This window comes from Neodiprion virginianus, chromosome 1, assembly GCF_021901495.1.
Source record: "Neodiprion virginianus isolate iyNeoVirg1 chromosome 1, iyNeoVirg1.1, whole genome shotgun sequence".
NCBI lineage: Eukaryota > Metazoa > Arthropoda > Insecta > Hymenoptera > Diprionidae > Neodiprion > Neodiprion virginianus.
Window position 1 is genome coordinate 10,585,872 of NC_060877.1, and position 15,262 is coordinate 10,601,133.

At 39.9% G+C, this 15,262-nt stretch overlaps 1 protein-coding gene across 2 annotated transcripts in view; it reads right to left on the reverse strand.

The window, feature by feature from the left end:
• The window catches only part of LOC124310082 (mannosyl-oligosaccharide alpha-1,2-mannosidase IA), a 274,724-nt gene extending 260,062 nt beyond the window's left edge, over positions 1–14,662 (reverse strand). Inside the window, exons 1-3 of one of the 2 annotated variants that reach the window (XM_046773665.1) lie at positions 14,578–14,662; positions 12,600–13,379; positions 10,111–10,347 (exon numbers count right to left, since the gene is read on the reverse strand). In XM_046773665.1, coding sequence (XP_046629621.1) covers positions 10,111–10,347; positions 12,600–12,965 — 603 coding nt within the window. In that variant the 5' untranslated portion in view covers positions 12,966–13,379; positions 14,578–14,662. Of the gene's footprint in view, positions 1–10,110; positions 10,348–11,125; positions 11,347–12,599; positions 13,380–14,577 lie in introns of those variants that run through there. The other variant, XM_046773667.1, reaches the window with a different exon arrangement.
• Between the last annotated feature and the right edge of the window lie 600 nt (positions 14,663–15,262).

The following is a 15,262-nucleotide window of genomic DNA, read 5'->3' on the forward strand; positions in this document are numbered from 1 at the left end:
TATTAAGGCTGTGCTGCTCACATCAGGATGTGTAACTCTGAAGCACTCGTCGGAACGCGATCGATTCCTTTAAATGCTTCGGTAGTTAAGTTTATAAAACATCAACCATCGAGCTTCGTTGAACCAACTTCTCACCTGCCTGAAATTTCAATCGATCAAGACTGATCGGAAGGAGTTCCAATAACCAAGGTATACATCAATGCTTCAGCAATAATTCCACCACTTTGCACTCTCAGGTAGCTAACCAGATTTCATCACGAGGATGAAGAAGAAGAATCGCTATTTTACATCTTTAGGAATGTCCGAGATTTAGCCAACGACTATAAACAAAATATACTTTAATTTTTAAAAGTAAACTCCGTGAAAGTCATTTTTAAATTGCTCAACAATATCGATTTTTTAACCTGAGGTTTCGTTACCTTAACATTACTAACTTCAACCTGATATTTCAGTCTCTCCTCGGGAGTTTGTTACTAAAACTTGTCAGTAATAGCTTCATCAAGTTGTTCACAAAGGTTCATCGATCGCATCTTCAAGTACACGATTTCAGAGAATTGTCTTCAACGGCATCTCCATAACTGGTCGCATAACCCGAGATCAGAATTGGATAATCAAAGACCACAGCAAGTGATCAAAGTGAAAGCTCATCTAAAGCGTCTTTTCACCTTCGACATTCGACATTCGAAGGTGAAAAGTGTAACTCCTAGAGCCGTACCTCGACTCTCTCATCCTCATCCTTGGTAACGGCAAAAGGGAAGTTTTCCCTTGTAAGTAAAACATCCAAGTATGCAATGCGAACCAACCTTACAGTCCACCATCTCGTGACTCATATCGAGTCCTCATATCCTCTGTCCTGCACCCACACCGAGATACAGTGCAAGTGTTGTGCACGGGATGTTGTGTACCCAAGGTAGAAGCGATGATCGGAGTGGTGTAGGAAGAAGGGTGCCGTGGGAAAGTTACACCCGGCGGTTGATCCCCGTTGAGTAAGAAGGGCTCGCCGCCCTTCGGTGGGGTGGAAATTGTGCGTCAGTGTCACACCGCGGCACGCATAAATCATGAGAGAAAGGGAGAGAGAGAGGGAGAGAGAGAGAAGGATCGAGATGGAGATTTGATACGTGGCAAGACGCCAAAGTGACGTGCTGCCGATACTGTAACACCTACGGGACACTGTCTGAACATTTCACCGCAAAAAGCGCGACCCTTGCGCCAAGAACTGAGTTTGGCAATCGCCGTCAAGGATCAAAAGCCGGGGAAACGTGCTAGTCAAACGTTTCCTGATTACGTTGAAAACCGATCGAAGTTTCGGAATTTCATACCTCGAGCAGTTGAACGTTGTTCAAAGTCAAGGTAGAATTTTTCACAATGAGCAGAACCCAGATTTACTTTCATTTCCTATTCTACCTGCTGTCAAATTTCACGGTCAATCTCCATTACGATTTCGGCTATGCGAGTGATGCATGGAATTCTACATATAATCATCGATCTAAATTTTTGTCGGTTTGGAACTTTGCGCCGCATTACTCGTAGTTTTTTGGCAGGAATATTCCAATGAGTATTGAAGAGATACTTATAAATATATAAATAGTCTAAAAACAAATTCATGTAGATTGTAAATCAGGTTTTTAAAGGGTACTAACGGTGGAATAACGGAAATAATCTTTTTCTTGAAACACCCTGATACAACAACCTTCGCTTGCTGTTTTCAATCAGCAAGCCAAACTTTGTGAAAATGCGAAAATGCAAAAGTACCGAAAGAGACGATAATTTCCGAATCAATAGATTTTCTCCATCATTAAGTATAATTCACGCAAATTCACATATTCCAGCCACAAATTTTCAGGAGACAACAGACGAAACTGTGAATCCTTCTACTCGGTGATAATACTGTAATAATAGTATTAATAATTACGTTAAAGTCCCGCAGGGATTTTCGCACAACAGAATCGTGCGATTTGTGCTTGCCAAACTCATTGCGATTCGTTTGCCAACTATTGTGCAAATTTCGCGTCATCGCCGCGGGACAATCGGAGGTTCGTTTCGCTCCACTCGTACTGAAAACCAAAACTACAACTACGCGCATTGTCAGGCGCATTTACCGATTAACAACTTGTTTGCCACGAGGCTGAAAATCACCACTGTGAATACATGAAATGTATAAAGGAGCATGGACACAACTTCATCGCAATGTTATACAAATATGTATACATACTGGGAATGAGGCATTTAACGCGTTTGAGAATTCAGTTGATACCTTGCGCGAAATTTCGCGTCAAATTGATGGTTTAAACGGGGGATTCTTTCAAGTGGTGGAATTCCAAAGATCTCCAGACCTTTTTCAATGGGAATAATGTGTCCCCTTTCTGTAATGTCGTATCTTAATTATAATTTGACTTTGTTATTATTCTTTCGTTCGAAAATAGTTTGGAATCAGTTGCAGGAAACATCGTACATGGCATAAGAAATGATTTTCAAACGATGGCATTGGAGAAAATGAATTTGAAATAATTTGAACTTGATCAACGTGAAAGAAGAATGGGTAACAAATTTGACCCGAATGCAAATCATGAAATTTCGTCTTCGCGCTAGTTTGGAATAATCGAAAATCAATGGAAAAGAAATTGCATTCTGAAAATTACTTGGATCCACGTTCAGTGAGCAACTCGCATATCTGCAACATACACTATATCCATCGGAGTATAGGGTACTGAAATTTTTTAATACAAGATGTTGAAATTTACACACCAACGTTGTTTTTACAACTAGAAAAATTCATCTTGGTACCACCGAAGCGCTCTTAGTTATAGAAATAAAAGCCAAGCCATTATCCACAAATAGCACCTTTCAAACCATCAATTTCGCGTCCCGGAAACTTTTTTAATACCATTACAGCTTGAAAAGTTTTCGAAAGCATGGGTTATATAATCTGTATCAGAGTCTGAAGCAACTTCAAATAATGGTTCCACTCCGTGTGAGGATTATGCGCACACACACACGCACACACACACACACACAAGTCTATATTATAACCTGCACAGAGTTGGGCGGTGAATTCATTGTCTGTAAAGACTATTATAATACTATGGGCGGGGAGTAGATATATCCAGTCCAACCATCCATAGAATTGTGCCGGTTTTACTGATAAGAGTAAATCAGTGACATATTATCGTCCCTGAATGAGGAGGAGAGCGGCGGCTGCTGCTCTCCTCTCATCTCGTGGGCGGCGCGCGTTATACCCACACATTTAAACGCTATCTGCAAAGACGTCCGTCTGTCTGCCTGCCTGCCTACCGATGCGATATCATAACCCGGGATTCACCCCCTCTCCGGTTTCCCTGTTGATTAGAACTTTGTCTGATTGTGAAACCAGCTCCGCGTGAATGACCTGAATTTCAAAATGTTCCGCAGACGGGAAGGAAAGTTATATACGTTACATTTGTTAATGTATTGCGACGTAATCTATCCAGGTTGGATAATTCTCAATCATTTTTTCGAAGAGTGCACTTTGTTTTAAATTGAAATTACAATGCATTGTTTTCGGAAATGCAATCGGTCGATACAATTTTTATTCAGATCGAACTGATGTGAGAATTTTCCGCTTTACAATTTTTCTCTCGACTATATTTCATGCTACCGTGATAAATATTTAATGCGTGTATAACACTTCCGATGGAACAAGTCTTCTGCAGGTTTCTAGGATAGCGAAAACCAAAGTGAATAAGTACCGGAGACGAGGGTGAAAAAGCGAAGCAGCGAGTGAAATTCGTCGACGACGATTTAATGCGGGCACCATAAACAGGGTTAAGAGTTATCGAAATAAAACGAGAATTCAAACCCAGAAGCACCCGCTGCGGTGAGTGAGTGTCAATCACACAGACACGACACTTGGGACGTTCGAAACGACGCTAATAACTCGGTTAATGATTGCTCAATGGTATGAAAAATTCAATTCAAGACTGCAACGCAGTGTGTTTACGCAGAATTTACCTACCGGATATAAATACATATATCGGTCAAGTTATTTCAGGCCTTAAAGATTCAAAAATCTATTGTCTTATTTATTTGTTTCTTTATTTTTTAAACAATAATATAGCATAGATTTCGCAGTTAGAACTATGCAATTCTCATGCAACGAAATGGCGATTTTTACTTACTGCAATTCCGGTATTTTGCCCAATGAGGATTGAAACTATGGTAAAGTAGGGCAAATTACCAGCGAGGTAGAGCAACGAAATGATCCGATGATCGATAAAGTCAGTCAGAGTGGTAATGTCCCCCGCTCCGGAAGATTTAAAAAAAATGTTTGCGTCTTGGCTAAGTGTCGGTAACTGTGTCGTTATGGGATCTGAATTCAGGACTCGAATCTCCTTGTACATCTATTAACGCGTACAAAGCCTGCAACGGTGTTTCAACGAAACTCGCGCAATCCCTTCTCCATTTCCTCGTTACTCGATCCGGGCACCAAGAATGATCCTACCTCCAGGCTGCTCGTCGGCATCGGGCTGCGTGACGATGGAGAGTGAAATCAGCGTTGAAATCGCACAGGTATAATAAAGATCGAAAGCCGGGCATACACACACTTCAAAGGATCATCGACCCGGCGTCGACGATGAAGAAAGGCAGGGTTACGATACGTACGTAGGTTACATACGTGTGTTCTCCACCGAAACGAATTGGCCAAATGAGTAAAAGCGCACCTCGCCCCTTGTCGTCCTCGGATTCCGCTGATGCTGCGAGGGACCCTGAAGCGATTCGCCGCGTACACGCACGCAATGGCAACCGCCATAAGATCGCGGACTCGGCTGGCGAACGAGATGATCTTCATCTCCCCTTGCGATGCATCGTCGTCGTCTCCCCCGGTTCTTCGGAAGGTAAGCTTATTATTTTACCGACGCGATATTAATAACGCAGATTCGCGAAACTCGCGCTGTAGGAGAGAAAAGATAACGTTGCCGTTTTTTAAATCACTCCTCGTCGTAATCCGCCATTCATTTTACATATATTGAGGTGAATTGGAAACATTGACGTTACTTCCGATAAATTTCGTCTCATACACATGATACGATCACCTTTTCACGGTGAGAAAATTTTAAACACGTACGCGACAGAGGTCTGAATTTTCACATGATTTTGTTTCGATTGATTCGTTTAAAAATTATAACGTTTGGGGTTATAGATAATTATGGATAAACAAAAAAAAAAAATTACGGTCATACAACCTTTTTATAAGCATGATAATAATCACCTCTATCATACGCATATTGTTACAAAGGGTGAAATCACCCGTTTTCCTTTCCTTCTAATGATGTAGTAATCATCGTAGATAAAAGATGCATAAAACATTCATGTGTTAAAATAAAGTAAGGTTGCCGCACCGACCATCATTACACTGAGAGAAATTTTTAGTTTCAGTTACCGCTCAGTCCTTGACTGTTTTCATTATTTATCACAATCGAAAAATATAGTTCTAGGTACAAAATGAAAATTAGTTTTCTAGCTGTTACCGGAAAATCTAGTATCCGTTACTATTCTTTCTCATTACGATCACTGTTACTATATTTTCTTGTAACTGTTGCGAAAATTTAATGCTTGTGCAACGATAAATTGACGTTGAAGCCTTATTCAACTAAAAAAGTAGAGTAAACCTCACAAACTGATTTTGCGTTGCAATTAACAAAAAAGGATTGCCAATGGCGCAAAATGGTTACGCGTACCTCGTTTTTCGTAATTTCAACAATATTTTAAACAGTTCTTTAACGATACCTGTTTTACTGAATTTTTTCAGTTACTATAACAAATGAAATTTTTCTCAGTGTATTGTAAAAACAGTCCGTTCCAGACTTTAAACTGTAAACACGCATTGCCATTAAAGCATTTCTCCTCATCTTATAATTTTCCTGCCTGTTTGTTCGCTTCATGAGCTCACGAACCTGTTCCATTTATTCTGTGACGCCCAGTCCGTTACAATATGTGTTATATATAATTCTCCCCGTAATCTAGAAGCTTCTATGCATAAATGTGTAGTGTTAAAGTACAAAAGAAAATGAATGAATTTGAACAACAATATTCCGAATAAAAAGTGAAGAAGAAAAAAAAACGTCGTTTAACATCCGTCGTGTTTCCCGTCAAATCGACAAAAGGTTAACGATCCATCGAGGGGATTCAATTACTTAATCGCAATGTAAAAACGTAATCGACCGTTTGAAAATATGAAATTAACGCTAAGTGTGCCGAAGCGGGCCCGTCGATATGTACACGCTAGATTTATACACACACTTTTGTGTGCATAAAGGTTATATACACACGCAAATATACAATATAGACACATGTATTTGTTGTATATCTACATATACTTGTATCAGGTAAATTGGTTTATGGTTATACTATACGTTCGCCTCATCACGGTAAATTTTATACGCGTATAAAATCTACCACGAATCTGTACACTGTGAATATGTATAACTTCACGCACACACGGACAAAATAATATCATGCAACCACGCTGGAATAATAATGAAGAACGTAACCTCTGAACTTTGTCTTGCGAAATTTAATATCAAATAAGAGATGATAAAACATGAAATACGAATGGAAGAAGTCTGCGTATATAATGAGCATTAAAATATAGTTCCGTTATCCTGTGGGATATACGATCCAAAGTAAATATTACGTTAGCATATTAAAACATTATACAGAAACGGATTCGGCAATGAATTATGTTGGAAAATTTTAAAGGTCGATTTTGATTTTATAATCAACTATTATTCACCTGAAAATTTTATTTCTATTCTTTTGTACTTCTTATTCCATTTCCTACGGAATTTGGAATCAATTAGACTGGACTGAAAACATCCGTGACAGCAGAATGTCACAATTTAACCTTTCGCGGATGCACTTATTTGTCGTCCCATAAGAAATGCATGGTTGCTGGGGTGAAATACGACCAAGTGTGACCGCGAAGAGATGAGAAGATCACATAATAAAAAGTTGATTTACATTAAAAGGAATTTTTTTCGTCTTGTTGCTGTTTACAGAAATATTCACGTGAAAATAACGTAAAAATCATTACTAGGAAAAACAACCCGAACCTAGCAATTGATGAAATTCGAGAAGTACAATTGTTTTTAAGGATTTGAAAAAAGAAAATTCGAGGATTTGGCTGCTCTGCCGAGAGCAGCAGAGGGTCGAAACCTGCAGCGAAGCACAGCAGCAGCAGCAGCAATAAGCTACATGATATATTTGGCACATGTCGCGTTCAGACGACATTTGTGACTTTTGCCAACAACCCCGTGGAGCAACCAACCAACATATGCAGCTGTGCACAGCGGCGGTAGGGCAAAGTCTTACCATGACATTGTAACGGTTAATCCGAAAATTTAATACTTACAATAAAATATCTCGTCTCTGCTCGTAGCCATAATATATTATGCCGTTACACGCCACATACCACGGAATTTCATTTTCAGCAGCGAGAAAGTACGAGAGAAGAGATAAAGGAGGCGCTTGAAAGAGAGGAAAACGTGCGGGGAACGGGCAAAGCGATAAGAGGAGAAGAAAGGAAGAAGGAAGACAAACGCAAGAGGAATAACGACAAATTGATCCATTATTCCGCCTTTGCGAAGGTGTACCAAGGCTGCCGGATCGGCATGCAAGCCGGGTGGTACGTAGGTTTCAATCGCAAAATCGACACTGGGGAAATGTATTTTCTTTCAATTTAACCTCCCTTTTCATACTGCTCGTCTGGCTCACGAAATGTTGCAGTATAGGTATATAACGATACGCAGATTTGCGTCCCGTATCTCGCGGATCTTCTTCTCTGTCTTCACTTCCAGATCAGCGTGCCTTTGCAGATATTATCGTTCCATTGCAATGTTGTCAATATTGTTACAATAGTCAAAATGATACGATCGGTAAAATCCTCGCATAACAGTTGAATGAAAACAATTACGGAATATTCTAACTCAACCACGTTGAAGTTAGTTAAGTTTACGAAAACGTAATAAAATATAATGGAATAAATCGTTATACCGTTTTAGAACGACTTCCGACGAGTCGGATTTTCAAACTACGAACATGTTTTCTTTGTTATAATTGACTAGGTGAATTTCAGACCATCCTAGGGTTGCTGAGTAACGATTCTCACAAGCATGGATCGTTTAGGAACCCACACCAACTTCAACCTCATCTCTCTCATTGGTATAGAATGATAATTTTTGTCCGTTGTAATACACCCGCTTGAAATCTAATATTCTGTATTACATATAAATCTGCTTATCAGAGATGTAAAACTTCGCATATGATCATTGAATTCGGTAAGAAGATGCGCCACGTCGCTGGGTAGCCACCGCAAAATACCTGCCGGTTTTCATAATGAGAAATTCTGTCAAGTTCAACGACCCGTGATGGACCACACCAAAAGTTCCGCGCATTGTATAATATGTGTATAATATGTGTACGCACGTGTATCCACGAGGTCGGAACACGTACTGGGATATTATATCACCGAATATTTATCGAGAGACTTTCGAACCAACGAACGGAAAGATAAGAAAAAATGAACGTCGATGTCTAACAGCCACGCGATGTCCAAGTTAAAACAACGTCGTCTAATAGACGGTATAAGCGTTTCACTCAAGAGACTCCGCCTTGGAAAACAAATATTTGATACTTTCAGGCGACAACAAATATGCCTACATCATCGCGTCTCTTCCTGCGTCCTTGCCTTGTAATGTTCCTTTTTTTAATTGCTTTCAGGTTCCTTATGTCGCAATTACCATCGGACGGAATTACATAATACTCGACAATGCGATGAAACAAGTTCACGTGTAATTTTAAATATTTAACGAGGCTGATGTTGGTAACGTTAACGTAACGAAATATCAGAGAAAAAATCGTTACTGTGCAATATCCGAATGACTTTCAAGGCGTTGGCTTTCAAAAATATGAGTATGTTTTGTCTGTCGTGATTTATCGAATTTCAGACGGTATTAAAGTTGCGAAGTAGCGATTTTTCCTAAACATTCATTGTTACAGTAACGTTACCAACTTCACTATCATCAAATTTATTACTAAACTCATATTCAATACGTTTCTTCTACGCGATATTTCTTCTAATTCAATTCATTTTGGTCTGTACAAGTCCTACAAGCCCTTCTGCATTTTGCGGATGGTAATTTTGTTCCTTTCTGAACTTTGATTGTCGACAACTAATTTCTTCGGTTTTGCGGCTGTTCGAAGTATCAGCAGCTCTCAATTTTTAATTTCGGAACTTTCAGTTTTCTGTATCTTCACATTCTGTGCTCTGGTCATTCGGAATGCCGATTGTTCAGAAAATACTTTTTCAGATAAGAGAGCGTCCGGTTAAATAAACTTTCGGGAAAACGGTTATTCTATTGGGTGATTTGTCGAAAATCCCAACTTCGATGCGCTGATCATTCGATGCTTTGGAATTTTTATCTTGAAAATTTCAGTTTTTCGACCGGTTGACTTTTGATCTTTCGGGATTTTGACCCCCAAACTTATTTGATTCACTAAATTTCCCGTTTAATGCGTTTTATATCAATCTGTGTAGTTTTGAGTTCTTTCGGTTTTCGAATCTGCATAAGTACCTAATTGGACCATCCGACTCGGAGAAATTTGTGATCCCAGATATCTTGACAAAACCTTTCGTTTGTCGATCATCTAGTTTACGAAACATTCGAGTTTTCAAATTTTGTCAATCAAAAAAAACTTTTGAAACATCTCGAGAACCCGAACGGATGAACTAAAAATTTATAAAAACTTAAAACTCGATTATTTCGAGAGCTGATACTACACCAAAAAAGGATCAGAAATTTCTGAAAATATTCAGATTACTGAATAGCCACTCGTTTTTCAAGATTTTATTAAATAAAATAAAATATTTTTCTAAAAAACAAAAACAAATTCCTCAAGTATCACTCAAAGTTGACCTGAAAAATTGGCTTTGCGCAAAGTTGTATTTACCATAAAAAATATCATCGTTTTTCGCAAGTAAGAGAGAGAGAAAAAAGCGTTTAAATACATCCCTGCAAGATATAATACATGAGATGGGGGAAGAAATGATCGTGCATAAAGACTCGATGATCTTACCTCTTTAACTTTCTCGCGTCGCTGCCGGGTTGCAGGATCCTTGTCTTCGCCACCGACGACGACTGGTAGCTTATCAGCTGGTCCAGGAGGCACAGTTTCCAGGAGAGGATCTTCCACTCGACGATTTGTCCCCGGTATTAACGGCGAAGCACTACTAGTCACATACGCGCGAGATTCACCGCCGATGTCAGGTTTTTCCAGAGTTTTTTGGTGCTGATACTCCTCGTTTATTTTTGCCTACACAACATTCGTCAGTATCGGGGAAGATTTAAGTAACAAAAAAGAAAGAAAATAAGAAAAACGCGAAAAAACCGTGACTCAAGCCGTTTAATTTCTTACATGTAACGGATTTTAGGCAAGAAAAACTATTTAAAATCTCCTAAATTATTTGTTCCCGATAAAAAAAAAATATATATTTATGATTAATCGTTGTATACGACGATAATCCTACAGTCAAATTTTGAATTCAACTTCATAACCGGTTGTATACGTATAATAACAAGTGTAGCTGTTCAAACGTATCGGCACTTATAATAAATATACGTAAAATAATCGCACAGCTTAAATCCGGCCTCGTCGCTATGTTCACTCAATTTGCCAAAAGTATTTTAAGCCGACATACGATAATTATGCTTGAATCGACATGATCTGCTTTGATTACACAGTGCGTGACTCTTTTTCATCTCGACAAGTGAACGCATAGGCACTTGTAAGACTGAATCACATTTTTGATTCTCTAAATATCGTCGACTTTCGTTCGTACGAAAATAAACGCGTTGTGTCATATGAAAACCAGTAAAAAGTATCAAACCGTGAATGGAAACCACTGAAGGAATAAATTGGTAAAAATTGAAATGCAATAGATGAAACCAATCAAGATTCCTCGTAAATCACAAGGTACAAATTGAAAATATTCATGGTTCAGGTAACCCGCACGACAGATAACAACAGGGGACGAATACTAACCGATGGTGAACGAAACAGCTTTAGTAAATATTGTACACATAGTCCAAACCTCGAGATCACTTTCGACTGCTGAGGATCGATATCGAAGTCGCGAATTCAACACAAACATCTGCGAAATACAGAACACCACAGCGAGTCACGTGAGGGTCACGGATCAGACCCGTAAATAACCAGTACATTCGATCCTTAATTACCGACTATGATAACAGCCGCGAGATTGAAGTTGTTAACGTTATCTTCTCGAAACGTTGAAAAGAAGTTCGTTACTTTCAAGTTTCCAATGCGTTTAACGAAACTTAGATTTCAAAATAACAGTGTGTCTTATTTCATTACGGTTTGCTGCATTTCCGACAATTCTAGATACGCGAAATAACAATTTTTCCCGAATGTCCCGGCTTTTCGACGCGAAAGTTTCGGCCCCGAACCGACGACCGACAAGCAGGAATAACTTCGTCCAACGAACGGGACGCAACACGTAAACCTCGTCCTGCTGCGTCATACGTATCTATAATACACACATATATGTAGGGCATGCATAGAGACTTTCGTCGATGCCAGATACGTATGTACGTGTTGCTTGCTCCACCGCACGATTGCAGCCAGCTCGCAGTCCACGGGACAAAACTGTAGCACGTGTTTACCCACCCGAGTAAACAAAAAGGCGTGCGCGTCCCGCTACCAACTTCACTGCGAGGCTCGATCGCTGGCTTTCAATGTTATTAATGTTATCATGCTTCTTGTTTACGATTATCTGTGAGAGATGGTCAATGACGTATCTCGGTAGGATGCGAATCCATGGTGAAATCGATACACGTCGCGCTTGTACCGCGAGAACGAGTTAACCCTAAAATACTTGCGGTGCTTGACAAGACGACTCGTCGTTCGACGCAACCGCCTAAAGTCAGACACGGACGATTTGTCAATTCGGCGTTACGACCTTAGAGCATATATAACGTAATGCTCTAAGGTTACGACACATTCCCACGTCCGCTTGCGTGACTTGTCCACGTCGAATAACCGTATATTCATATCGGCACGTTCGTCCGACTCGCGGTGTGATGTCAGTGAACGAGTTTGAATAGCTCGAAAGAATCTCTTTTTCTTTCGTCGTTCTATAGAAAATTCTCGGAGTTTTAGGTATCGCGTCGGATCGTCGAATAACTAGTTGAAAAAAAAACATGAGACTGAGGTTAGTAACGTTAACGGAATAAAACATTCGGGGTAAAGTTCACTGCTCAGAAATGACGCAATGATTTTGAAGTACACAGTCAAGTTTGACAAAATATAAATATGTTTTACCCTGATTGTGCTCTACTGCATTTCAAATATTCCTGATATTGCGGAGTAACGATATAAATTTACGAAACGTGAATCATCGCTATAACGTTGCTAACTTCAGCCTAACAAACAAACGAGGGTCTTGAACCCGTTCGATTCTCGAACTTTGAAATCTGAAAGGGAAGGGGGGGGGGACGGCTTGAGCCACGGTTTCCGCGTTTCAGCGTCGAGTCGTCGGTCTTCACCTGGAGCTTTTCCTTATCCTCGATAACGTGGATGTCGAGACGTCCGGGTTCAGCGTGTTTGACGATGGGAATAGCGTTTGGATGCGAGGATTCGTCGGCGTGCGGTGGAGCCGGAATGAGGAGCTCCGGTCCGGCCTTCTGCATGTGCTGGTACACCTTGTAGACGCTGTTGACGGCGGCGCCGCCGGTCCCGTTCCGGAAGTCCGGGAGGAAGAAGAATGCGCCAAAGCACACGACCCCAAACGTCAAAAACACGAGCAGTATCAGGTACTTTTCCCGCGGTCTGAAGGAGCGCCGGGTGAAGGAGAGAACCGGCACGCCGTTAACGAACCGCTGGTAGGTAGGCAGCGACCCGGAGACCGTCATCGCGCAAACCTCGTGCCCCGATATCGAACCTCACTCAACGCACCACTCGCGATTTCACCTCCGGCGACAAAACACCACCCCGTGTGTTGTCAACTCTATCCGTCACACGCCATTACGGCACACTCGAGCACCACCTGTCCGTCAAAATCCAAGACTTTTCGTCCTCGCGCGACGCCCGCGGAAATCTCCTGAACTTTCTTTCGCGCTACGTACTAGGATCCGCGCGTGCATGTGCTGCCACCGCTCGATCGATCCCGGAGGTCCTCTGGCACGCAATTTACGGAGTGTCAACAACCAGCGCGGGAATCGGAAGGGCGGATCTTCTCGCGCGCTCTCAGATGACACCGCTGCACGAGCCGGCAACCTGTATCCTCGAATGGTAAGTTGGCGCTTGCAGAACGTTGCGACTTCTACCTATTCAACGGGATGAAATTTTTCCTACTGATTACAAAATGTGATTTTTATTGCTTTGTTGCTTTGTATTAAGCAATTAACCAATTCCATTCGTGGGCTTTATTGCTTTGCATCAACCAATGGAAGACTCATCCGACTCTAACTGGCTGCTTACTTCGTGTCAATAATTTTTGTTTGGCTTTTTTGAATTCCGATATACTATTCCAGGTTGAGGGATATCTTTTTCTTTTGCTTTTCTTCGGTGTTGAAATATCTGTCGTATGTGTGATAATTTCGTTTTGCTCCGGAAAGTTTGGTGACGATGTTAGTCGTGGTATGTCAGCGGATTAAGGTCATATCGTGAGTAGAGTCAAGTTAGAAACGTTGCAAAAGAAAACTATTATGAAATAATGAACGTTATAACGTGCAACAGATATTGACTACTTTTAAAATTAAGCAAGAAGATGTCGCTTTTACACGAAAAAAAAAATACAATTCTATTGTAAAACGCTCAACTATTGAGATATTTTTAATTAAAAGATTTCAATTGCACAACACTAAAGTTTAATTTGTATTTTCTCTTCTACTTAACAAAGGTCGAAGTTTTTTAGAGATTTTAAAAGCATTAATTTTTCACTCAGCAACAAAGTGACGCGAAAAATGTGAACAGAGAACTCGCTTTTTTCAAACCTTTCTGTAAATGCAACCGTTAAATATTTATGGCATCTTTGACAGTAATTTTTCAATTATTACGTATTACAAATTCAGAAATTCTTCGCATGGTTGAGCTGCTAGTGTTGTTCTGCTAATGTTCAATTCATCGAAGTTTGGATCCTTCATCTATTTCAATTTGGCATGTGATATATGAAATTTTATTTACAAATTTAAATACTCCCAAAACTTTGTTTTGAACCATAAAATCTAGCATCAGTTTTCAACTAGATAGAACTTGGCATCGTTTGACAATTAATGATAAATATTTTAAATTAGACAGATATCTCAATGAGTCGGTAATCGATTCCTGAAATGTATCGATTGACATTAAAGCAAGCAACATTGATTCGAAACACCTATCGACTAATAATAATTAAGGAATTAAAAATCAATCAACAACGATAAATGCGATAGCTTTGTACACGAGTCACAGCAAAGAAATTAACATTCAGCTAACGATTAACAAGCCCGTATCACGAATTTATAGCCTGATTATAACAGTTACCTGCACCAACTCACAGTCTAGACGTCCGTTCAGTTTGTTTTCACGAACGTGACTGATGCTACCCAGCTCGATCGCCAGATACACCGACCTGAGCGAGCTGTGTCGTGTTTACAATCAAAGCATGGTGCTATATTACGAGAACGTCACCGTTATCGAAATTATCGGAATAACTGCGAAAATATTACGATTTCGAAGTCGAAAATGCCATTAAGCTAGGTCGTAAAGATTGTTTCTTCGCAAAGTAGTAAACGTTGCGATTTTACCTCGGTGTACCTTATCAATAAGTGCACGACGCGTATATTACCCAACGTCTTATGCAATATGGCAATTGTTATGTCAACCGGTGATTATATCGACATATGATTTATTATTGTCAAAACAATTTATTTTTTGCGCATTTGTAAATACATGAAACATTCACCGTCAGTTCAGTCATATTTTACTGAATTCTATGACATATTAATCTTAATTTGACGCATTTTGCAAATAGTACTACACTTGGAAGTAGTTCAGAATCATATCAAATATCTCCCGTTGATCGCGAGTAAAAAAAGTTGTTTTCTCTTCGTACTCAAAACATCCGTTTCAATCATAATAAAAATATAAAATTTACTGCATTACAAAGATCGGCAGAGATCAAAAAACTTTTTTCCAAATCTACGCAATCCAAGTTATATGAAGTTTA